Source organism: Myxocyprinus asiaticus, chromosome 6 (genome assembly GCF_019703515.2).
Source record: "Myxocyprinus asiaticus isolate MX2 ecotype Aquarium Trade chromosome 6, UBuf_Myxa_2, whole genome shotgun sequence".
Lineage (NCBI taxonomy): Eukaryota > Metazoa > Chordata > Actinopteri > Cypriniformes > Catostomidae > Myxocyprinus > Myxocyprinus asiaticus.
In genome coordinates this window covers 49936034-49962471 of record NC_059349.1, presented here as the reverse complement: position 1 = coordinate 49962471, position 26438 = coordinate 49936034, and the positions used below count along the sequence as shown (strand labels likewise).

Genomic DNA, 26438 nt, shown 5'->3' with positions numbered 1-26438 from the left:
ACGGAAGGTCATACCCGAAGGAGTTTCTACAAAGGATGGCGACCGGGGGCAGAGGGGCCTCTGCCCAAGGAAGACACAGTTTAATGATAGGGAAAAGATTTTGCGGAAGATATCACATGGGGTCGGCTTCGGGGAGCAGGTCATCCTACTAGCACCCTACTGGCCCACCCAGACATGGTTCTCGGATCTCACGCTCCTCACGACAGCCTACCCCCCCACCCCCCCCTGGAATCTCCACGTCTGGCCCTTGGACGGGACACGGAGGACTTAAGTGGCCTGCCGCCTGCGGTGATAGACACGATCACTCAGGCTAGGGCTCCCTCTACAAGGCGCCTGTATGCCTTGAAGTGGTGTCTGTTTGCTAAGTGGTATTCTTCCCGAAGGGAAGACCCACAGAGATGTGCAGTAGGATCAGCGCTTTCCTTCCTGCAGGAAAGGTTGGAGGGGTAGCCGTCCCCCTCCATCTTGAAGGTGTATGTAGCCACTATTTCGGCTCATCACGATGCAGTAAATGGTAAGTACTTGGGGAAGCACGACTTGATCATCAGTCGGTGGTTGAACCCCTCTAGACCGTGCCTCGTTCCCCGTGGGACCTCTCTGTAGTTCTTCAGGGTCTACAGGGAGCTCCCTTTGAGTCCTTGGAGTCAGCTGAGCTTAAGGCACTCTCTTTCAAGACTGCCCTCCTGACTGTGCTCACTTCCATCAAGAGGGTTGGGGACCTGCAAGCGTTCTCTGTCAGCGAATCGTGCCTGGAGTTCGGTCCAGGTTAATCTCACGTGATCCTGAGACCCCGACCGGGCTATGTGCCCAAGGTTCCCACGTCCCCTTTTAGGGATCAGGTGGTGAACCTGCAAGTGCTGCCCCAGGAGGAGGCAGACCTAGCCTTGGCGTTGCTGTGTCCGGTGCGAGCTTTACGCATCTATTTGGATCGCATGAAGAGCTTTAAAAGCTCCGAGCAGCTCTTAGTCTGCTTTGGTGGACAGCGGAAAGGAAGCGCTGTCTCCAAACAGAGGATCGTCCACTGGGTCATTGACGCCATCACTATGGCATATCAAGCTCAGGGGAAGATGTGCGCTCTTGATTCCCAGTAGTGTTCACAGACTGTGATCCCTAGATGACTTTCCTCCTTAGCCCTGTGGCAGTCGAGTTTGTGGAGAAACTCGCTGCCAGCTCAGTAAGTGCACTGGTAAGGCCCTGTACTGAGGTAGGTGCTCCGCATGCGGTGGTTCCCCATAGGTAACCCCATGTGTTATATCTTCCATAAAATCATTTCCCCCTTTTTTGGGTGGGGTGTGGTCTCCACGGTGTCTTCCCCTTGAGATTGACACCCCCCCGACGTAGACACTTAGGGCTTCCAGTCAGTTAACAAATTCCACTCTTTTTGGGGAGTAAAGAGAAGGAAAAGAGGCCTCGGCTGGGCCAGCCTGTCCCTATTTGTTGAGCAGTCGACTTGTCCTGAAGGACTGTTCGACGCTCATAAAGAGTGTTGGGGGAGGTTACGTGTTGGCCTGGTGTGCTGGCTACGAGGCACACAGTAGTCTGCCCGTCACACACTGCCACTTCATGTAACACAGTTCAACTAGTTATGGCGTTTTTTTATAGGGACCCCTAGTGTCACTACATCGACACAACGTCGAGTGAGTGACAGATAGGGAACATCCTGGTTACTTTCATAACCTCCATTCCCTGATGGAGGGAACGAGACATTGTGTCCCTCTTGCCACAATGCTGAACTACCCGCTGAAATGGCCGGGACCTGGTCTCGGCTCCTCAGCACAAAACCTGAATGAGTAGTTGCATACCAGCTCCTTTTATACCCGTATGTCCGGGGGAGTGGCATGCAAATTCCACTCGCCAATTCTCATTGGACTTTTTCAAAGATCAGAGGTGTTTCGGGCTCCCAAGAGTGACCCCTAGTGTCACTACATCGACACAACATCTAGTTCCCTCCATCAGGGAATGGAGGTTACGAAAGTAACCATGATATTTTTGCATCAGCATCTTGGACGGGAGTCTGTGCAAAGCCCAGTTCAGTACTCGCAGGTCCAGGATTGGTCGCAACCCACCGCCTTTCTTCAGTACGATGAAGTAAGGGCTGTAGAACCCTTTCTTCATCTCGGCTGGAGGGACAGGCTCTATCGCACCCTTGTGCAGAAGGGTAGTGATCTCTGCACACAAGGTAGCGGCGTTCTCGCCCTTCACCGAGGTGAAGCGGACACCGCTGAACCTGGGCGGATGGCCAGCAAACTGAATCGTGTAGCCGAGTCGGACAGTCCGGGTCAGCCATCACGACGGGTTGGAAAGTGCGAGCCACGTGCCCAAACTCCGGGCGAACCGGCAGGTGGGGCCTCGTGGTGGGGTGGAGCTCGAGGTGCCACGTCGAGGGGACTCGAGCCCCGTAGCTGTGCTGAGTCCAGGGACAGTTTTGAGGTGCGTCTTTGGAGAGAATTTAATTCAGTGCACTGATAACAGCCGCTCGGCTCCAAAGAGAAAATCTGAATGAGTGGTTGCATACCAGCTCCTTTTATACCCGTATGTCTGGGGAGTGGCATGCAAATTCCACTCGCCAATTCTTATTGGCCTTTTTTAAAAAAAGCAGAGGTGTTTTGGGCTCCCAAGAGTGACCCCTAGTGTCACTACATCGACACAACATCGAGTGAGTGACAGATAGGGAACAGCATTTCACCCGGCATTATTTTGTGTATCTGTCACAATTTAATAAGGCGATGGCAACTATATTTTTACTTAAAGGTACAGCAGAAAAACAAGAAAGAGAGAAAGTGGAAAAGGGTCATGAAAATGTTTTATTTTTTTTGGGTGTGTGTGTGTGTGTGTGGGAGGGGGGGGGGTAGGACCTTTACAATTGTAAGTGGAACTCAGAGAAAAAAATTAAATGATTTCACACCCAAGTCATGTTGCTTTTGAGTTTCGGTTTGCAAATAGTTAGCAAGCTATCATATAGATCTTGACCTCTCCGTGTACTTCTTCACCTTTAGTTGCCTGTGTCTTCCAGCGCTCTCTGTTCTGAGAAACCTCCTCATTCCAGATGGCCTTGAAGTTCTTCAGGTCCACAGTGAGCAGAGAACCATCAGAACCTGAGCTGTTCACACTGCTTCGCTTTGCATCTCCTGCAGTAATACTATACAGGGAGAGGGCAGGACAAATTAACAGCATTAATCTGAAGTATTACAGAGACAGAAAAGCATATTTGGGATGATCATGTTTGTAAATGGGAGGCAGCTGTTTGATATGCTTTTTTTACTTCACTAAACATGAGACTGAGTTTCACCTGTTGCTGGCATACCTGTCTCTCTGTTGGTGTGGTAAGACACTATTCTCTGTATAAGATGTGTTTATGTGTGTCATCTGGTTAGAGTTATTCTCAGTTGACAAGTTGTAGTGCAAATGTATCTTTTCTATAGAGTTTAGAGAGTGTAGTTTGTAATGTTTGAAGTTTGTGGTGTTTCCTTTCTATAGTTTGTAGAGTGTGTAGTTTGTAGTGTTTGAAGTTTGTGGTGTTTACTTTCTATAGTTTGTAGAGTGTGTATTTTGTATTGTAGTGTTTATAGTTTGCAGTATGTGTAGTTTGTAGTGTTTCCTTTCTATAGTTTGTAGAGTGTGTAGTTTGTAGTTTTTGAAGTTTGTGGTGTTTCCTTTCTATAGTTTGTAGAGTGTGTAGTTTGTAGTGTAGTGTTTATAGTTTGCAGTATGTGTAGTTTGTAGTGTTTCTTTTCTATAGTTTGTAGAGTGTGTAGTTTGTAGTGTTTGAAGTTTGTGGTGTTTCCTTTCTATAGTTTGTAGAGTGTGTATTTTGTATTGTAGTGTTTATAGTTTGCAGTATGTGTAGTTTGTAGTGTTTCCTTTCTATAGTTTGTAGAGTGTGTAGTTTGTAGTTTTTGAAGTTTGTGGTGTTTCCTTTCTATAGTTTGTAGAGTGTGTAGTTTGTAGTGTAGTGTTTATAGTTTGCAGTATGTGTAGTTTGTAGTGTTTCCTTTCTATAGTTTGTAGAGTGTGTAGTTTGTAGTGTTTGAAGTTTGTGGTGTTTCCTTTCTATAGTTTGTAGAGTGTGTAGTTTGTAGTGTAGTATTTATAGTTTGCAGTATGTGTAGTTTGTAGTGTTTGGTGTAGTTTGTATTGTTTGAAGCTCAGGTGTTTCCTTTCTATAGTTTGTAGAGTGTGTAGTTTGTAGTGTAGTGTTTATAGATTGCAGTATGTGTAGTTTGTAGTGTTTGAAGTTTGTGGTGTTTCCTTTCTATAGTTTGTAGAGTGTGTAGTTTGTATTGTTTGAAGTTTGTGGTGTTTCCTTTCTATAGTTTGTAGAGTGTGTAGTTTGTAGTGTAGTGTTTATAGATTGCAGTATGTGTAGTTTGTAGTGTTTGAAGTTTGTGGTGTTTCCTTTCTATAGTTTGTAGAGTGTGTAGTTTGTAGTTTAGTGTTTATGGACTGTAGTATGTGTAGTTTGTAGTGTTTGAAGTTTGTGGTGTTTCCTTTCTATAGTTTGTAGAGTGTGTAGTTTGTAGTGTTTGAGTAGTTTGAGAGTATGTGTAGTTTGTCGAGTAGTTGAGTGTAGGCTCAGTAGTGTAGTGTATTGTAGATGAGTTTGTAGGTAGTTTGTAGAGTGTGTAGTATGTAGTGTAGTGTTTATAGTTTGCTGTATGTGTAGTTTGTAGTGTTTGAGGTTTGTGGTGTTTCCTTTCTATAGTTTGTAGAGTGTGTAGTATGTAGTGTAGTGTTTATAGTTTGCAGTATGCATAGTTTGTAGTGTTTGAGGTTTGTAGTGATTCCTTTCTATAGTTTGTAGAGTGTGTAAGTGTGTAGAGTAGTGTTTATAGTTTGCAGAATGTGTAGTTTGTAGTGTTTGAAGTTTGTGGTGTTTCCTTTCTATAGTTTGTAGAGTGTGTAGTATGTAGTGTAGTGTTTATAGATTGCAGTATGCGTAGTTTGTAGTGTTTAAGGTGTTTCCTTTCTATAGTTTGTAGAGTGTGTATTATGTAGTGTAGTGTTTATAGTTTGCAGTATGTGTAGTTTGTAGTGTTTAAGGTTTGTGGTGTTTCCTTTCTATAATTTGTGGAGTGTGTATTATGTAGTGTTGTGTTTACAGTTTGCAGTATGTGTAGTTTGTAATGTTTGAGATTTGTGGTGTTTCATTTCTATAGTTTGTAGAGTGTGTAAGTGTGTAGTGTAGTGTTTATAGTTTGCAGTCTGTGTAGTTTGTATTGTTTAAAGTTTGTGGTGTATTCTTTCTATAGTTTGTAGAGTGTGTAGTATGTAGTGTAGTGTTTATAGTTTGCAGTATGCGTAGTTTGTAGTGTTTGGAGTTTATAATGTTATGAGTTTGTAGTGTTTCTTTTTGATAGTTTACAGTGTGTGTAGTTTGTAATTTTTTCCTAGTTTGTAGTGTATAGTTTGTTGTGTTTGTAAAGCTTTACGTTTGTAAAGTGTTGTTTGTAGTGTTTCGAGTTTAGAATGTTTGGAGTTTGTGAGTAATTTGTCTTGTTTCTAGTTTCAAGTTTTTTAGAATGTGTAGCTTGAGTTTGTTGTTCACAGTGTTTGTAATGTTTCACATTTGTAGTTTGTAATGTTTTGAGTTTGTAGTGCATGCAGACCGAAAGTTTGGATTTTGTTGTGTTTAGAGTTTATTGTGTGTATAGTGACTGTAGTTAATATTGTGTGTATATTCACAATTGACAACAAAATACTCTTGCAAATACTCTTTGAACTTTCATAGTTCTTCATGGACGTGGACCTCATCACACTATAGTTACTCTATACATACTTTACAGCACAGACTCTCAGGTCCACTGCCTCTGGTTTACTGTTCCCAGGCTGCAGTTTTCCTCCATGGGTGGTGGATTAAATGAGCTTTTAAATTTTTTCAACAGCAATTGCAATTCTGTTGTTCTGTTGGTGTTAATCATTAATATGCTGCTGCTTTGTGAACTTTTTATTAACCTTTTGTATGTTTTCACCCTCAGTTTGTTTGTATCAGTGTATGTGAGTGGAGTGGAGCGGCAACAATTTCCCCTCCACGTTCAAAGCATTCTATAATCACTCCGCTCCAGCACCACTCCAGGTTGTCCATTTCCCGCTCCCCACTCTGATAAGAGAAATCCTGCTCCATGTTCACTCCATGGCAAAATTTGCGCTCCACTGCAAAGTTGTTTCAGTATGCTTTTAAATATCACAAACCTCTGTGCAGAAAAGCAGCCTATTAAATGTAAAATCAATACATATTATTAGGAGAAAAGCTTCAATGTGCTTTATCAGAACACTAGTATTAGCCAAAAGTCTATATTAAATTATTTAAATTAGCTTACTTTTGAAACATGTCAGCAACATTACCAAACCTATTGAATTAAATAAATTACCAAACAAAAAACCCCATTAAATTAAATTAAATCACATATTGTAAATGAACTACCAAATGAAAAAAATATGTATTATTAGGCCTATGTATTATTATTAGTGCCCTATATTTAATTTTTAAATGAACTTTGTCCTATAATTCTGTGAACAAATAAAAGGGTGATTGAATGACATTCTCAGAATGTTCTACACTTTTTTATATCAAGAAAAGATAAGACTATCAAAACTATGTCCAATGCGGCGTTCACTTTTAGAAATGCTAGCTTTTAAATACTTTCTTTTAAATATTTTAAATCTACCCCTCCCTACCTCAGCTCACGTTTGCAGAGCTTCTTCATCTGCACATGTAAATTGCATCAATTATGGCACTAAAAATACATTTTAGATGGCAATCAATTAACCTCAAACTGTGCGATATTAACAAATTGATAAGTTCAGTTGGTGTTTAAGGTCATTGAAAGTTTAATTCTATTTAGTGCGGGACATAATACAATTGAGATCGTGATGCATTATATTAGGATGATTATGATTGGGACTTTAACAGGCGCTGTGCTCGTGATGGAGGATTAGTGAAGCACTCATGGAGTGACAGAAAACAAACCCGCTCCAGGCAAAATCATGCCACTTATCTTCTACTCCGCTCTACTCACATACACTTTTATACCCATATTGTAGGTACATTTACAGTACATTCTGGGCAAATGGACATAAGGTACAGTAAACCTTCATATGCAGTGAACTGTATTTGTTGCTAAAAGAAAAAATCTACTTGTTAGCTATAATTGCAATGGAATTACATTCCTACTTGAGCCTAATTTATACAATGGAAGAAGCCAAACTCTTTTCCCCTGAATAAACTAAAGCATCCTAGGAGAACAAAGCATGTGTTTATACAAGTGGCAACATTTAAAAATTTGTTTGTTGAGTAAAAAAATAAAGAAAGAATGTCCTAATTTTTAGGCGAACTAAAAGGAGCCTGTTCGCCCAGTATGTATAAATTAACCTTTAGAGAATTCAAAGAAAAACTTTATTAGAGTGGAAATCAAAAAGCCTGAGGAATCTGAGTGGAACTGAATTGGTTTCCCCAGTAATAATCGCAATAGCATCAAGTGAATTGGGTTTGGATGAAAATGCAAGCTTTGCCACAAGGCATTATAATAGCGTTACCAGTAGGAATCTCGGATGAATGTAAAATGCAATTTGTCTGTGGTAGAGATTGCAGTTGTGTCTCATTTCCATTCATTATAGCAATAACATAAATTAGCTTTTTAATAAAAGCAGCGTACAAAAAACAATGCTGTCCAGGATGAAAAGAACAAGAAAAAGACTCTCAGATTCTGACCTGCGGAATCCAGCCGGGCCCGAGTTTGAAGCCTCGTCGATCAGTGGCGTGACGATCTTCTCTGTCATGTCCGTTAGAACCGTAAACGTGGGGACAACGATGAAGTCAATGAACCCTACAGGAAATGGCATAGTAATTTTTTGGTGCAATTTAGTTTAACCTTGCTGAACTTGATAAATACAGTACTTGATAATACTTGCCTTGAATTAAAGATCCACTGCACTCTGATATTTTAAATAATTACACTTTCTAGGCATAATATTTAGCAGGTAAGCTGTGTGTTTTAGTCATTGCAGTATTAACAGGCTGTTTATTAAAGGAACAGTTTACCCAATAAAGAAAATTCTCTTTGGCTTTCTTTCATGGAACACAAAACTAAACATGTTCAGGCAGCTCATTTTCATATAAGTCAATGGGGACAGGGGCTGTCAAGCACAATAAACATACCATAAAAGTTCAATAAATGTACCATGACAGTAATCCATACATAAAAAGCTTTCATATGACTTCAGAAGATTTACAATATAGCACAGAAGATGTATGGACTACATTTATTGTGCTTTTTTGTCCTTTTTGGAGCTTGACTGCCCCTGGTCACTATATGCTTTAATTGGATGGAAAAGAGCAGCTCTGATATTCTTCAAAGCATCTTATTTTGTGTTCCACTGAAGCAAGAAACAGGTTTGTAATGACATAAAGGTGGGTTGATAATTATATAGTTTAATGTTTCACTAACCGATCTGAGATTGGGCCACCATAGTGGACTTGCGGTCACACAGAGGTGAGAAAGGCAGACCGAGTTCTGCCTCTTTATCGCCCTGAAAAGGCACAAATCAAAGCACAAATACATAATTCACTGCATAGATATTATAAAGCTTTACACACTATTGTATTATGGGAAAATGATGGCAAACATGTAGCATAATTATTAACATAAGCTTACCAGCACAGCTGTAAGTATTAAATGTAATGTAAAGTATTAAAGATAAAAATCTTCAAAAAAGACTAAATTAAATGTCACCACAAAAACTGCTGTAACCATCTGAGCCAGCTTAGCTGTCCTCACTAAGCAAATTCAGCACAGTCTGTTGCCTGCAAGTATGTTTTCTGATTGAGGGAAGAAACTACTAACTTGCCAGACTACAAGTATAGTATATGCTTATGAAATGTCAGATTCAAACAGGGCTGATGGGCAGTTGCAGCACTAAGTTGGTTCAGAGAGATTGGATTTTTTTTTAATATAAGGCATTTGTAAACATGTAGGCTGGCTAAAATAAACTGTCAAGCTTTTTTGTTTGGCCCGTTTTAGCTGTCACGATTGATCTGCCTCCTGGAGTGTACATCTGCTAGAACAATGCTACACACACACACATAGGAATATTTCCCGTCCTCGAAATCTGTCAATCTATCAAAGGATATTTATGGAGCCCGCTCTGTGCTGAATAGAATCAATGAATAAGATTTATAAAGTCACACCAACCGTGAGCTCTGAGGTTTTTAATCTATGGTATGTTCTTCTGCAATCAGTCTTGTTATTTCAACTGAATTGTGTTAAGTTAAATCTTTAGAAATTGTGTTTAATAGCAGAATTCTTGGTGAAGAACTACACAACCCATGATTCTGAGGGAATCCACCAATCAGAGAATTGCGGCAAACAAAACCGTGACAAAAGAGCTCTGCAACGACCGGGAATGACGCAACAGAGTCGATCTTTCTACACTTTCAAACTACTACTATATTTTGCAATATAGTTTAAATATATTGATTCTATACTTATAATCAACAAATTTAAAACAATAGTTTTATATTTTTGCATTGTTTTTTTTTTTATTTTATTGATTCTGTCATTTTGCAGTGTACAATGCATTCAGAAAGTATTCAGACCCCTTAATATTTTTCACATTTTCACATGATGCAGCCTTATGCTAAAATGCTTTAAATTATTATTTTTTTCACATCAATCTAAACTCCATACCCCATAATGACAAAGTAAAAATCAGATTTCTGATAACGTTGCAAATTTATTTAAAATAAAAAAATATCTCATAATCCACCTCAGCACATCCCGTACCACTCTAACAGGTCTTTTAGCATGCAAATCAGTTACCATAGTTATTAACAGCCTAATAAAACACATGTTTGCTGTTTTAAGCGATTCCTCTATTCACTCCCTGAAATTTAAAGGGATAGTGAAAATTCTCTCATCATTTACTCACCATCATGACATCCCAGATGTGTGTGACTCTCTTTTTTCTGCTGAACACAAACAAAGATTTTTAGAAGAATATTTCAGCTCTGTAGGTCCTTTCAATGAGAGTGAATGGTGGCCGGACCTTTGAAGCACCAAAATTCACATAAAGGCAGCATAAAAGTCATCCATACAACTCCACTGTTTTAATACATGTCTCCTGAAGCGATGCAATCGCTTTGGGTGAGAAACAGATCAATATTTAAATCCTTTTTTACTATAAATCTCCACTTTCACATTCTGAAAGTGAAAGTGGAGATTTACAGCAAAAAAACAAAAAACAAAAAAGGACTTAAATATTGATCTGTTTCTCACCGACACCTATAATATCACTTCTGAAGATATGGATTTAACCACTGGAGTATGGATTACTTTTATGCTGCCTTGTAGAGATGACATTTTCTTCTAAAAATCTTTGTTTGTGTTCTGCAGAAGAAAGAAAGTCATACACATCTGGGATGGCATGAAGGTTAAGTAAATGATGAGAGAAATTATAAAAGTAAAAAGTGAATTTAAGAATTTTTTAGACTTAAGTACCAGCAGGTACCCTGTCACTCCCTCATGAAAGACATTAAGTACAAAGTCAAGTACTTTTGCCTTTTTGTCCAATTTTCAAATCCTTTTTTTCTCAAAATCAAAGTTTGTACTTTTGTGATTCAACTCGGAGCTGGCTGGTTTGGTTCATGGCTTAGAACTCTTTTATGAAGGATTTTTTGAAATCCATATGAAAAAACACATATGAAAAACACTTTTGGAACCATGACTGCAGGCACTGTTGCGCTCTATAGGAGCAAATTGAAATGGATCATGCATTATGTAGTTATAAAAATGCATGTTTTTATAGAATATGTATATGAAGATGCTGTGATTTTTTAAAAGACGATCTCTTACTGAAGCAATTTGCATTGATAAGTCACACGGTTATAATGTGCCACAGTTTAATTTTAGGAGTGCTTGATTTTGTTGTGAAATCAAGGTTTCTTTATCAGGTGTAAATAAACTTGAATGACACAATTCTCCACATGCTCTCATTTCTGCAGTCTGATAATCCTCACGCAGGCTTACGTTTGATTGGATGAAAAGGCAATCAGAACAGAACAGGAAGAGAACCAAGAGAGGATTAAAAAACATGGTACAAGATTACATTTTTCTGTGTGTAACACATATACACAAGTGCAAACATGCATTTAACCTGTCTGAAAAACTCCTCCAGCAGTGATGTAGTCCAGCGGTGATGCAGATCCCAGTGTTTAGCTGGATGACTGATGTCAGCCGTGTGTAACAGCAGAGACAAAGCCTTGGGTTTGTCAATTCTGTGCGAGGAGAAAACACACAAATACACACGCTTGTTTTTCTATTATAGTATTATTCCTATTGATTTTATTTTGACTGAGCCAATGACAATTTGCATCCCCTAAAAGCCTAACCTTCAGAGAAACGTTTTGCATTTTAGATTTTCAATAAAGAATTATTTATTATACTTATTAAGCCATTTCCTTGTAGCTACACTATCGCCAAACTGAAATGTGTTTCCTTTGGAATTTCAGAAGAGATCTCAATGTCTCAAACTGTGCCCAAATTTGCCAAGATACCAAAGTTTGCAATCAAAAGTCAGAGACTTAAAGGGGTCATGTCATGAGGAATCAAATTTTCCTTGATATTTTGATGTCTAAGAGGTCATTCTACTATAAAAATGTAATTCCCAATGCAATAAAAGCATTTATTAAAACCAAGCTGCAAAAAAGCCACGTTCTCTATTTACGCGACTTCCCTACTTCACTAGGGGACTCATTCATTCATGACTACCTCTACAGAAACAATATCAATGCCTAATTTAAATCATCACACCCTTGGCCCCGCTCACTGGCGCTCAGTTTATAAACAGAGAGAGAACAAGACAGACAGTCAGTCCTAGTGTGACCTACTAACTATTCCTGAACATCAAAGGGGACCCATCCAGAGTATTTTGAATTAGTTTTGTATATAAACATGCACTAGACAGATGTCTTTGACAGTTGTCATGTATCTCTCGCTGTTTTTAAAAGACGCGGTGTCAAGTTACAACTCTGAAAAGGAGACGGCATTCTGTTTCATTCAGCTGTGCTGCATCTTATTGTTTTGAGCACAAACACGTCTTGGACGCATTCTTGCACCCCTCTGTGCTATTTTTAATTGTTGGTGTATATAAACATGCACTAAATGGATGTCTTTGACCGTTTTGATTCATTTTCGGTGATATGCACCTTAGTGCAGGATGATACTGTACAGTATGTGTGTGCGCAACTTGTTTCATGGTGCTTTGGACTATATACAGGTATGTTTGGGTTTTTTTCGGCTCATATCAGCGTGGATCGCTTGTGAACCAGTCATAATATGATTCAAGCTTTGCAAAGGAACTGTTATTGAAGGATGGGGCAGTTTAATCACTATTGGACCTGATTGCAAAGCTGTGAGTAAACCGTTTCATTCATGAGTATTTCAAATGTCATGACTGTTTGATAGTTTATGGTGCTGATGTGCTTGAGTTAACAGTTTAATATATTCAGATACAATGTGATGAATGTGCATTGTGTAAACCTTGACATTTTGTTTTATAATGTTGTGGAGCTTGATCATTCACTTCCGAATGAGTTTCAAATATGGCTGAATTTGAGGGGCTGCATGATGTTATCCAGTCATAACAGTTGGCATTTACGGTGAAGTTTTAAGGAGGCTCTTAGGCCAAAACCGAGCATTTAAGACAGAGGGCCAAAGACAGGGTGGAAAATGATAATATTTTATTCAGTTATGACTGTTTTGGTGCGAAAAAAAAACCTTAACTAACATTATCAGTGTACCTCATGGAAGATAATAAAACTGAAAAAAATAAATAAAATAAAAAATGAGTATGTCATGACCCCTTTAAATATGAAATCAAACATTTCTCATCTAAAGACCATATACTCTGAACTATGCTATCCACAATCATTTTATAGTTTTATACTCTTATATTATGTCAGCAATTGTCAATTGCATGTCTGATATTAGTTTGTAAAGTTTTCTCACCCCTCGGGTTGTTGAAGGAAGTTCTTCATGGCTTTGACCTGCTGGAAGTGGCAGGACATGTCGGTGGCCAAAACCATCTCCACCACCAGAGCCCTGAGCTCTCTAAAGCACAAACGCACAAAGAAACTACACTCTCCTCACCAGAAAAAGTAATAGTGTTCAGCTTCAAAATGTGAGGATAATAGTTTTTCTGAAAGAGACTAAATCATTTCCGTCTCAGTTGTGCTATAAAACTTGACAGAAGTTTCATCCAACTTTCTTTCTCTTGTGTTCAGCTGAGAACAGCGCATTTAAAAAAAATGTTTCAGCACTTTGTTACTAAAACATATCATGATTAGGGGTGGGAATCAGCAGGAACCTGGCAATATGATAATATGGCAATATCTGGGTTGCAATAAGTTAATATTACTATTCATTATGTTAAAACTGATGTATTGTGACCTTTTACTCACTTATTGGATTTTGGTGCTTCATACTACAAGTGCTAAACTTCCAGTTTTACTTCATCATAGAGCCATAGAAGTAGTGTAGAGCATAGACATGGCATTGTCGTTAAAAAAAATAGTGTACACTGTTTCCAGCATGTTTATCATTGCATGAAACTCCTTGCAATTAGCTGTACGAAAGATCTGTATGGATCTGAAACAAGTTATAGACTTATAATTCTTAGCTCATTCTGAGTTTTAATTTTGGTTAAATAAAAATGATTGGAAATACCGATTTATTTTTCCTCCCACCTCTAATCGCAATATGTATTTTTATAAAACTCATGCTGTCAAGCAGACAAAAGAAGTGAGATGAGGATGAAACTAAACAGAATGATGGATACCTCCAGTCATCTTTGGAGAGGTTGTACAGGATGTTCATCTCATCGTCATCCTGCAGCAGTCGATAGGCCGCGCTGACGTGGTGACTCTCCAGCACAGAGCGGTCATTGTACAGGATAGCTGTGTCTGACCTGAAGGAATAAACATACTCTCACTACATCCAGCTTTTATATGGATTCTGGTCTAACAAAACTGACTTAGATTTATTTTCATGCTAAACTCAATCTTAAACTATTTTAAACAGCATTATTCTAATTCTTGTCAATTAAAATTATTATGCATGTAGTTTTATCACAAACTAAATGTAATATTGTACTCTTAAAAATACAATTGTCTTATTTCAGGACAATTAGAGTGAACTGCAAAACAGCAAAAAGGTGGTTGCCAGTTCATTGCTATGTGGTTGCTAGGGTGTTCTGGGTGGTTTATAGGTGGTAGCCAAGTTAAAAGAACTGAATCACAAATCTTTTTGGTATTCTGGCTCTAGATATGGCTGAGGTCCCTCCATCAATGTAAGCCTATGGGGTTTTTTTGTTTTGTTTTTTTTTTTTTGCCTGTTTTATAGTCTACCAGGCCAAAATCTTAAGTAATATCACACCTTTCTTAAACAAGCTGCATGATTTGAGGTATTATTCATGTCTGTAGCACAAATTTACATGCCAAAGTTGAATACTCTGGGTTAGGGATTTGTTCAAATCCTTAACGATCAGTATGAGCAATAGTAATCTTGATGCTTGCCTTAGCAAGCACAAGTACTGTAAATACACACTTTCCATTAATGCTGAAAAAGTTCACATCCATGTTATTTGGTACCCTTGAATCCAAATATTTGAAAACAAAACCAAGAAAAATACTCCTTAGTCGTCGAGAGAGTTTAGATGATTTATCTCACTCTTTTTTGTCACAAACAGTGCGTTTTTTTTTTTTTTTTCCCTTTTCCTCATTCATTTTATTTGTCCCTGGTCAGGTTTTATTAAAAAAGGCCTCTTTCTCTCTCTTTCATGCTAGTTTTATTTAGCCTGCTCACACTGAAGTATTGTGACTGCAGGCTGTGTGTTTGTCAGTGCAGGTGGTTGATGAATGTCTCAGTGCTCACATGCCATTACCTGGTCTGGATGTGGAAGTTGTTTGTGGTCCCTGTGTGCTCATAATCATGAACGGCAGCAGCAAAAAGCATCGCAAAAATCTCCAGCTCCGTCAGCCAGTGCTAAAGAGAAGAGAACCGAAAGGAAAGAAAAAAATCACAAAGATCTTTACATCTCAGTTTTTTTCCAAGACAGCAATGAGTTTAAACAGAGTAAATGGAGGCTTTTGCTGAAGTCTCCTGCTTCTCAGATTTTTCGTCCTGAGAAAAAGACCCCAGTAATCAGACATGTCACCTCTAGACTTTTATAAGAGATCTCAACAATGTCAGAAGAGACAAAACAAGACAAGGAGACAATAAAAGGTGAGGAGAAGAGACAAGACAAAATGAGACAAGAGAAGAAGATGAGACAAAATGAGACAAGATGAGAGAATACAAGAAGAGATGAGAAGAGAATGAAAGCTGAGGAGACGACACAAGACAAAATTATATCATAATGGGATGACAAGATGAGATGAGAATGAAAATGGGAAGAGAAGAGAATGAAAGGTGAGAAGAGATGAGACTAAATGAGACAAGATGAGATGAGAAGAGACAAGATGAGATGAGATTAAAGAATAAAAGGAGATGTGAAGAGACAAGACGAATTGAGGATAGACAAGAGATAAGATGAAAGAATAAAAAGCGATTATAAGAGAAGAGAAGGAAAGGTGAGGAGAAGAGACAAAATGAGACAAGATGAGATGAAGAGACAAGATGAGATGAGATAAAAGAATGAAAGGAGAAGTGAAAAGAATCAAAGGTGAGGAGACGAGATGAGACTAAATGAGACAAGTTGAGATGAGAAGAGACAAGATGAGACGAGATTAAAGAATGAAAGGAGATGTGAAGAGAATCAAAGGTGAAGAGACAAGACGAATTGAGGATAGACAAGAGACAAGATGAAAGAATGAAAAGCGATTATAAGAGAAGAGAAGGAAAGGTGAAGAAAAGAGACAAAATGAGACAAGATGAGATGAAGACCAAGATGAGATGAGATAAAAGAATGAAAGGAGAAGTGAAAAGAATCAAAGTTGAGGAAAAGAGACGAGAGTAAATAAGACCAGATAAGATGAGAAGAGACAAGATGAAAGAATGAAAGGAGAAGTGAAGAGAATCAAAGGTGAAGAGAAGAGATGGGACGAACTGAGAAAAGACAAGAGACGAGATGAGATGAGAGAATGAAAGGCGATTATAAGAGAAAAGAAGAGAACGAAAGGTGAGGAGAAGAGACGAGAGGAAATGAGACAAGACGAGATGAAAAGAGACGAGATGAGACAAGGCAAGTAAATGAAAGGAGAAGGAGAGAAGAGAATAAGACCATGATGAGAAGAGATAAGATCAGACAAGATGAAAGAATGAAAGGAGAAGAGAAGAGAATGAAAGTGAGAAGAGATCAGATTAAAGGAGACAAGACTACATGAGAGAATGAAAGATGGGAAGAGATTAGACTAAATGAGATGAGAAGAGACAAGATGAGAAAATGAAAGGTGAGGAGAACAGATGAGACGAAATGAGACAAGCCGAGAAGAGACAAGATGAGACGAGATGAGACGAAATGAGACGATATGAGACAAGATGAGAAGAGACAAGATGAGACAAGATGAGAGAATGAAAGGTGAGGAGAAGAGATGAGACAAGACGAGAAGAGACAAGAAGAGACAAGATGAGAGAATGAAAGGTGAGGAGAAGAGATAAGACGGTATGAGACAAGACGAGAAGAGACAAGCTGAGACGAGATGAGAGAATGAAAGGTGAGGAGAAGAGATGAGACAAGATGAGAGAATGAAAGGTGAGGAGAAGAGATAAGACGGTATGAGACAAGACGAGAAGAGACAAGATGAGACGAGATGAGACGAAATGAGACAAGATGAGAAGAGACAAGATGAGACGAGATGAGACGAAATGAGACAAGATGAAAAGAGACAAGATGAGACGAGATGAGAGAATGAAAGGTGAGGAGAAGAGATGAGACAAGACGAGAAGAGACAAGATGAGACAAGATGAGAGAATGAAAGGTGAGGAGAAGAGATAAGATGGTATGAGACAAGACGAGAAGAGACAAGATGAGACGAGATGAGAGAATGAAAGGTGGGAAGAGATGAGACGAAATGAGACAAAGATGAGAGAATGAAGGGAAAAGAGAAGAGAATTAATGGTGAGAAGAGACTAGACTAAATGAGAAAAGATGAGATGACAAGAGACAAGACAAAATGAGAAGAAAGGAGAAGAGGAGAGAAGAGAATTAAATGTGAGGAGAAGAGACGATGCGAAATGAGACAAGAAAAGATGAGAAGAGACAAAAGGGGACAAGATAGGAGAAGAGAAGAGAATAAAATGTAAGGAAAAGAGACGAAATGAGAAGACGAGATAAGATGAGATGAGTGAACGAAAGGAGAGATCATACAAGACAAGAATTCGGTGGTATAAAAACAAAAATAAAGTACAGAGCCAATAATTATGTAATAACAGACATGTGGTCTTTGACACACAGCTAAATGTTAAATGAACCTCAGTTCCCTAAGTGCCCAGTTGCATGTTGTTGCGTTCAGTCTGTGCCAGCCACCCTACATTCCCTCAGGAGTTTCACCTTAATATTTAATATCTAATAAAGAGACTCTGCAAGCAAGTTCACGGCAATTTGGCACTGTAAAATGATACAGTCTCGCCACATTTGTCTTGAGTCGTGCGTTTAGAACCATCACTAAAACGTAAAGAGGAGAGGCGCCCTGCATTTTGATAAGAGACGTGTCTGAGTCTGTGTGTATGGAGGCATTACTTGTGTTGTAATGATAAGTTATTGAAGATAATGTGATTTTGGGCTTTGAGATGTTAAGATCCTCATTTCAGTAAACAGCGTGATGATTCTCACTCTATATTGAATTATTTATCTCTTTAGGGGTTGCATTTTATGAATAACCTGGTGATTGCTCATTAAATATAAGCTCAATGTGTGTATGAGTGTTTAGGCTGGTATATGTGTTTGTGTCTGTGGGATAGAACTGTGCAGTTATTGCCCAGAGATTTCAATATGTCGTCACAGGGACATTATCAAGATGGGCTTTGCCAATACAATCAAATATATTGCTGTTCTTTTTCTCACGATACTGTATCAATACTTTAGATCCCTATATCAATATTTGTATTCATATTTATATCATGTCTAACAGTTCAAAGCACGTCGACTAAAGCACAAACTCTGAAATCTGCGTTTCTCAGTTGCTGGGTTTGCATCCACATATTTCCATGCAAATCTTAGGATATGGCATAAAAACTGCTGGATGGAAACACAGAAATGAGCCTGAAAATGATTGGCTACTATTACCTCCTAGAACTGTCTGGCATGCTTCCGTTCCCAGATACAAGACATCTGCCGCTGAAGGCTAGCAAACATAAGGTTCTTGAGAGTATTTTGTCTGCGTGCTCTAAACCGCAAGTCATTTGTTACACTGAATGCAACAGCTTCAACTTCCATTTTTATATATTTATATATTTTGTGCCAATTTCCTCGGAAGTGACGTTTTTGTTCTCTTGAACTCATGGGATGGAAACGTTGCTTTATATGCAGATTGTTTTTGCGATATTCCGATTTTTCAAAGTGCAGTTTCAATAAATGTAGCTGTGACAGATATGAGGCCAAATATGATCTAACAATGATCTTATATACCATGGAAGGTCTAATGGGAAGGTCCACCATCGCAATGCATAGGCTACTGTTTGTGAAAGGATATGCAAATAAAAATAATGGGCAAATTCCAATCGAAAGTGATCATCCCAATGCCATACTCACTCCAAGCTCTTGGTGTGGGCACTCTGAAGGGAGCATGGCATTACCATATGAATGTACCCTTCGCTAACAGTCTAGTGGAAGGGCCCTTTGTGAGTTTTCTTACTTTCGTTTGGAATGACACTTTGGGTGGCATCCCCTTCCCAAAAATGCAGTTTGGAAAACCATCAATGTCATACTGCTAAAATAATGTCTTTGCATTTATTTTGAATGCAATAAGTAACAACTGTTAAATTGAAAACGGCTGTTATTAACGTGGAATATGATGATACTGAAGTCAGATATTATTATTTACTGTATGTGGGTTAATGTTTTAAGCAGTAAAGACACATATTGTATATCTGATGGTAATTCTTATTTTCATATGCCACATTTCTCAGGCTTTAGAAGTGTTTTAAGTGTGTGTGGATGTATATTCATCAACTTGCTACATGTCCGTCATTATCATACAGGCCTATTGAACAAAGTTAAAACTTGTTTTTCCGATAATTCAGAAAGAACCTTCATAATTTCTTCACTGTACAATAACTTCACTGTACATCCTTTGCACTAACTTTTATTAACATCAAAAATCATTATTATATTATATAATGCTTAGATTATTAAAACTGCAGCACTGCCATATCCACCATTGAAATCTGATGCTCAAAAAACATGACGTAAGAGTAATTTCATCTATACACATAATTTTGCATGTATCGCAATATATTGAATTGTGCCAAATGTATTGTGATGCGTATCAATTGGTGGTTGCTGATATCCAGCCCTAATGTCTACACTGAAAATGAGTAGCACAATGCGATGCAACAAAACTGGTTCGCAGCCATTGTAAGAATTATAATAATAAGAAGCTGTCTACATTATCAGAGTAGAAATAATGCAAACATGATGTATCAGTGTACAGTAAGTACAAATTTTTACAATGCAGGCATTTAAAGGTATAGTTCCCCCATAAATGAAAACCCTTTCTTCCATGGAACACAAAAGGCAATGTTAGGCAAAATGTTCAGTCTCCATCACCATTTACTTTGTATGCCAAACAAGACGCAATGAAAGTTAATGTAACTGAGGCTAACATTCACCTCATTTTGTGTTCCACAGAAGAAAAAAAAAGTCATATGAGTTTAGAACAACATGAGGGTGAGTAAATTATTATAGAATTTCCATTTCTAGGTGAACTATCCCTTTAAGTATGTTAGAGCTTACCACCATCCCTGTCTTGAGAAGCAGGTAGTGCACCGTCTGTGTGACGTCAGCTGCATGTATCAGGTTGTGGTAAGGGTTTTTATGTTTATTGTAACCTACTTCCAGAGCCTCCACAAACGAGACCAGCGCTGAGATGGGGATCTGTCGGAAATACAACGTTATAAACCATGATGTAGACCATCACAGGCATAACCTCACACTTCAGAAGATTTCCTTCACCTTGAAGCGAGTGATGAGGTCGTATCTGGTGAGGAGCTCGTAAAAGATGAATTTGAGCGCGTGCTCGCCGCTCGCATCGTTCAGAGCAAATACATCAAAAGACCACTTATCCACATTCTGAGCATTAAAAAAAAACAGAGACACAAACTCAGATACAGCATAAACTATTTACGGTTCTCGTGTATAGCGGTAATAGACTTTTAAAGGAATATTATTTATACCATGATCAATGAAAACATGTAAATGCTTCATGCTGCAAATCCCCAAATCTATGCCCTTGGTTCACTCCAGAGTTATTTATTTAATTTATTTATCATCATCTACGAAGGCCACGTCCACGCCAATATATTGCCGTTTGAAAATGCATTAATTTCACTACGTTTACGCCTCTCATCCACAGTGGTACAGGGTGTTCCTCCATCGAAAAAAAATGTTTTTTCGAACTTTGGAAAACCGGATTTGTGTGGATGTGGCCTAAGCCTCAAGATGTTCAAAACCCATCTGGCATTCTTCTTTGGAACACAAAAGGAGATGTTTTAAAGAATGTCCACACTACTATTTTCCAATCTACCTCTAGTATTATGACCAGGGGCTGCCAAGCTCCATAAATGACAAAAAAGCATCATAAAAGTTGTCCATACTTGACTATGCTATATTATGTTACTTAAAGCAATTGTTCACCCAAAAATGAAAATTCTCTCATCTTTTACTCGCCCTTATGCCATCCCGGGTGTTTATGACTTTCTTTCTTCAGCAGAATTTCTCAGCTCTTTTGGTCCATACAATGCAAGTGAATGGGTGCCAAAATTTGAAGCTCCAAAAATCACATGGGTCATCATAAAAGTATGACTCCAGTGGTTAAATCCATGTCTTCAGAAACGATACGATAGGTGTGGGTGAGAAACAGATCAATATTTTTGTCAATTGTTACTATAAATTCTGCTCCCTGCTCAGTCAGTCTCCACTATAACTTCCACTTTCACATTCTTCCTCTTGTGTTTTTGGTGATTCACATTCAACATGCATACGCCCCCTTCTGGGCAGGAATAAGAATTTCTAGCAAAACTGGAATTAAGTATTGATCTGTTTCTCACCCACACCTATTATATCACTTCTGAAGATATGGATTTAACTCATGGAGTCTTATGGATTACTTTTATGCTGCTTTTATATGCTTTTTGGAGCATCACATTTTTGGCACCCATTCACTTGCTTTGTATGGACCTTACAGAGCTGAAATATTCTTCTAAAAATATTTTATGTTTTGCAGAAGAAAGAAAGTCATACACATCTGGAATGGCATGAGGGTGAGTAAATGATGAGAGAATTTTCATTTTTGGGTGAACTATTCCTTTAAGACATAATTGTCTTTGATGAGATTTGACGATATTTGAGATGTTGTAATTATTATATATACATTTTATTATAAATTATCAATAAATTATCTATAACACCTTTTATTAATTTATATTAATAATTAATTAATTATAAATATTAATAATTCATTAATTATAATTATTAATAATTCATTATTATTATAATAATTATTAATTGTGGTCGAGGCAAAGATTTTCAGCAAATAACAACATAAAGCTATCATATATTTTCAAAAGACTTGAAATATATAACACAAGTAGTATGGACTAATTTATGGTGATTTTTTTTTTTTTTTTGGAACTCGAAAACCCTAGTCCATGTTTATTTTTATTTCCGTTGTATGGATGAGAGCAGCCAGGATAGTCTACACTTCTGTGTTCCACGGAAGAAAAAAGTTATATGGGTTTGGAACAGCATGAGGGTGGGTAAATGAAGACATAATTTTCATGTTTGGGTCAACTATTCCTTTAAGAGTAAAAAGTATTTATTTTCAAATGCGTTTTTTACATAGTTGGAGTGAGAAACAGAGAGAGAAGCTGAAAAAAGAAAAATGTTTATACAAAGGGAAAAGTGTGTGTGTGTGTGTGTGTGTGTGTGTGTGTGTGTTTAAGTTTCACCTTAAGCACTGCTATGACAGAGGGAGGGTAACACAGTCCCACCATGTTTGAAGTTCGCCGGTACATTCTGTTAGAATGAGATAAAAACATCAAGTGAATGCGACTGCACAGACCGCAGGCACTCCAAACACAATACTATAATCTTCACCTTCAAACCCCCAAAACATTAAATGTAGAGGGCAATCTGGTTTATAAAATGGTTTGTCAGAGCAAATTTATTTGTGCAGTGTTGCCTGAAATGCATTAGAACTTAATAAAATGATGCCAACGGATGACAGAGCAGAGAGAGAGAGAGAGAGAGAGAGAGAGAGAGAGAGAAAGAACTGTGGAAATGTGGTTGTAATTCAAGCTTGTCAAAAGGATGATGTATGAAGCATATGTACGCTGACTCACTCTGCGCTCAATGCATAGATTTACAATCATTTCAAAGAAGAGGAGTTTAATTTTGCCTGGTGTGAAAAAGGTACTAGAGAGCATGCCAACTGATTCATTGGCTACATTTGCATGTACACCAACACTCTGATTACTGCAATAATCAGAATATAAGGAATAATTAGATTAAGATGTTTACATGACTTGGGCCAACCACTTCAATCCCGTTTACATGCTACTTGCCATTACTCTGATTATTTGCTGAGAAATGCGATGTTTTAATGCTTTCTTATAATTGGATATTTATTACAAAAAACTACTTGTTGCAGATATGTCTCTTTAAATACAGCTTGGGATAAGGAAAATTAGTCAGTCAGTTTGTGAATCTTTTTTTAATTTTATTTTTTTATACATTTTCTCCCCAATTTGACAAGCCCGATTCCACTACTTATTAGGTCCTCGTAGTGGCGTGGTTACTCACCTCAATCCGGGTGGCGGAGGAAAAGATTCAGTTGCCTCCACTTCTGAAACAGTCAATCCGCACATCTTATCAAGTGGCTCACTGTGCATGACACCGGAGACTTACAGCATGTGGAGGCTCATGCTACTCTCTGCGATCCATGCACAACTTACCGAGCACCCCATTGAGACCAAGAACCACTAATTGTGTCACTTTCGACTACACTGGATGAGCTGTCTGTTTTGATTCACTAAAAAGAATCTGTTCATAAGAATCATTTGTGTGTGAATCGGAATACACGCGATGGATGTTGTTGTGTTTCACTCGTGAGCACAAACTCATTTCAAAGACGTGTTTCCTTCCCATTATTTTGCAGCATATGGTCTTTTATCTCCCCAACATTCAATTCAGACTGCAAACGAACATTCACAACTCAGGAAAATACGTTTGCTTTTGCCATGGCGGGGCTGTAGATGGGGGAGCACCACTGCTGGAAAATGGCACATAGAACCGCCACTTTACATGAAGCCGAAAAGTAAGTGCGGCTTCTTTTTTGCAATGTTTTCGAACCTGTGCTTGAGTGGAACATGATCTGTCTGCAGCACTGGTGCAGGCGCACTTCGGTCAGAGTGGAACAATGCGATTAAAGTGTTTACATGCCAGTATAAAGTGATTAAAATAGGAGTATTCCACATATCTTACTGCAATTATCATTACTCTGATTATAAGCATAATCGCAATATTTTGTTTAGATGAGCAACAGTTCAATCGCAGTATTGCCTTAATCGCATTATAATCGCATTGTGAGGGTGCGTGTAAATGTAGCAGCCATTGATTAATGGGCACTGGGAGATGCCTGTTTGTGTTCAGTTCTGCATTGTTTTAAAGGTGGAAAATTGGATCTAGATGTTATTTTAGTACTTTGATATTTTGAAAATGTTGTTATTCATAATTTGAGTTTGAAAAAGTTGCTATGCCCCAACCATGGATACCTTAACGTACTGTAACTGCCCACATTTCCACATCAAAAACACCTTTTCCGTATTCAGCAGGTGGGCCTGTCTAGTTACATTGAAGTAATAATAAGGAGTAAGTAGGATAGATACAAGCATTCCTAAACACCAGAAAAAGATTTTAAAAAAATGATGTATTGTATAATTAAGGCCATGTCCAATCTAATCCATTTTAGTTTAAAAACGCATTGATTTTGGTAGTGTTATGCCTTACATCCAAACTGGAACTTTGTTTTCCTCCTCCCTCGAAAATGTTCTCCATAACCACATATTCTGAAAAACAATGATGTAAGGAAATTGAAAACATAGGTTTCAAACTTAAATAGATTAGTGTGGACGTGGCCTCACAAGAGATCACATGAGCAAGAGTGCTGTTGTTCTCAACATTAGGATGGATGTGAATCGTCCGTATGAACTGGAAAATTTACACACTAGAGTATGTTAACCTCTAACACTAAGTATCAGGGTAATTATAGTTTATTATATTTAATTTAATTTTGTTTTTATTTTATTTATTTTTTACATTTTTAATTCCAATTTAGTATAGTTTTCACTCTGTGTTCTTTTTTTTTTCTTTTTTAAGTTTAGTTTTTATTTTAGTTTGAGTGCCATTTAAAGTTATGTTATGATCGGGTTCCCATCGGCGGGTCCATATGGGGGCGCTATATCGCAAAATAAATTTAAGCTTAAAACGTCAAAGTCCCTGGAAACAAAAGTCTTAGAATCTGAACTTTTCATAGAATACCATCAATTTTGCATTTATGTAACATAAAATAACAAAATAAGGGCTGAAAACATCCGTGTTGCAAATAAGCATGACCTAGAGGTAATGTGGTAGAAATATTAATGTGAATATAAAAACATTTCAAATAGCACTTAAATGAACAAGACATACATCAAACAAAAGCTCTTATTCTTATACTTTTGTTGCCCTTATACCACAGTTTGAAAGATTTTCAAAAGAATCACAAAATGAAATATGATTTCTATCACACATTAAATATGCGCCCATCATATATGTGCTGATCAATGAAGATGTAAGCCCCAAGTAGCCAATAACTTTATATCTGCTTTACCTTAGGCAGTTCTCTACAAAATGAGTTATTATTTACTTGTCTGTGACCTTGCTTGGGTGTATAATCCAATGCTATATCAAAGATGTCCAAACAAAATATTCAGTCCAGTTGGAAAAGCATGCTAATCAAATCTTTGGAAAAATATGTTTTCAACTTTTAGTGATAAAATGTTTTATATCATCGCAAAAGGCAGAATCTCGGATTTTTAATGACACCTAGATTGAGCTTCTAGTCCACAGAGGCCGAGGTACTCAATAAAACAAAGGGGGTGGTGCATTAAATATAGCACATCTGTGAGGGCTAAAATGCATTAGAGCGCCACCTACATTTCAGATTGGCATTTTGAGATGGAAGGAGATAGAGAAAAAAAAGAATTTTCCAGTATTGGTTGCCATCTTGGCAGAGTGAAAAATTGCAGGCGGCAGCCCAAAAATGTACCAGACATTCAGGGGTTAATCAAAAATGTTATATTTCATGACCCCACCTCTCCACAAATATCCCAGCCTGTACTGCATGTACAATGCAGCGGAAACGCGGCTTCTCCTCTGTTCGTCGCAGCATCAGCCCCATCTGCCGCGTGAAGGTGGAGGCCAGCCAATCACGGACTTCTGACGGCACCGAATCTGACTGGATGTCACTGAGCTCATCCTCTGTATCGACCAATCGCCTTAGAGAGAGAGAAAGAAAGAAAGATACATTATTCTGTCAGCATACATTGTACATTCAACCACTAAAATATCATGTCTTACAGGTAGGATAAACGACTATTTATAATTAAGCTAAACTGTGATAGAAGCCCCAGCCAAGACCCACTGGTTTAAGACTCATCAATCACTCATCCGCCCAGTTATGGTGATAATAATTCTAACCCTAATAATAGTTACTAACCCTTACCCTAACCCTAACCTAACCTTAACCCTAACCCTAACATAGTATGTTCACTTTAACATGTATTGTAAATAAGGTAAAGGCTTTAAGGGATAATTCACCAATAAATGAAAATTCTGTCAACATTTATTCAGCCTCATGTTGTTCCAAACCCATATGACTTTCTTCTGTGAAACACACATTTACTGAAGAATATCATGGCCACTCTTTTCCATACAATAAATGTGAATGGGGACTGGGGCTGTCAACTCTCCAAAAAATATTTTAGCCAAATTTTAACATTTTTTAACAAAATTAAATTAATAAAACTTGAAATATTTAGTAAAGATTGCTCAATTAAATTTGATGGAATTCATAATGGTTTGAAACAACATCAGGGTGAGTAAACAATGAGAGAATTTTCATTTTTGGGTTAACTATTCCTTTACGGTCTGATAGTATATCACTACAAACATCTTAGCATTAACAGTGT

The 26438-nt window shown here is 38.0% G+C and overlaps 1 protein-coding gene across 1 annotated transcript in view; it reads right to left on the bottom strand.

Moving 5' to 3' along the window:
• Positions 1-26438, bottom strand: part of LOC127443146 (dual specificity calcium/calmodulin-dependent 3',5'-cyclic nucleotide phosphodiesterase 1A-like) — a 154430-nt gene that overhangs the window by 8429 nt on the left and 119563 nt on the right. The window contains exons 5-15 of the mRNA XM_051701691.1: positions 25563-25745; positions 22158-22224; positions 20164-20280; positions 19945-20085; positions 14935-15035; positions 13831-13959; positions 13002-13103; positions 11149-11269; positions 8445-8526; positions 7709-7823; positions 2991-3139 (exon numbers count right to left, since the gene is read on the bottom strand). Of these exons, the coding sequence (XP_051557651.1) occupies positions 2991-3139; positions 7709-7823; positions 8445-8526; positions 11149-11269; positions 13002-13103; positions 13831-13959; positions 14935-15035; positions 19945-20085; positions 20164-20280; positions 22158-22224; positions 25563-25745 (1307 nt within the window). The remainder of the gene's footprint in view (positions 1-2990; positions 3140-7708; positions 7824-8444; positions 8527-11148; positions 11270-13001; positions 13104-13830; positions 13960-14934; positions 15036-19944; positions 20086-20163; positions 20281-22157; positions 22225-25562; positions 25746-26438) is intronic.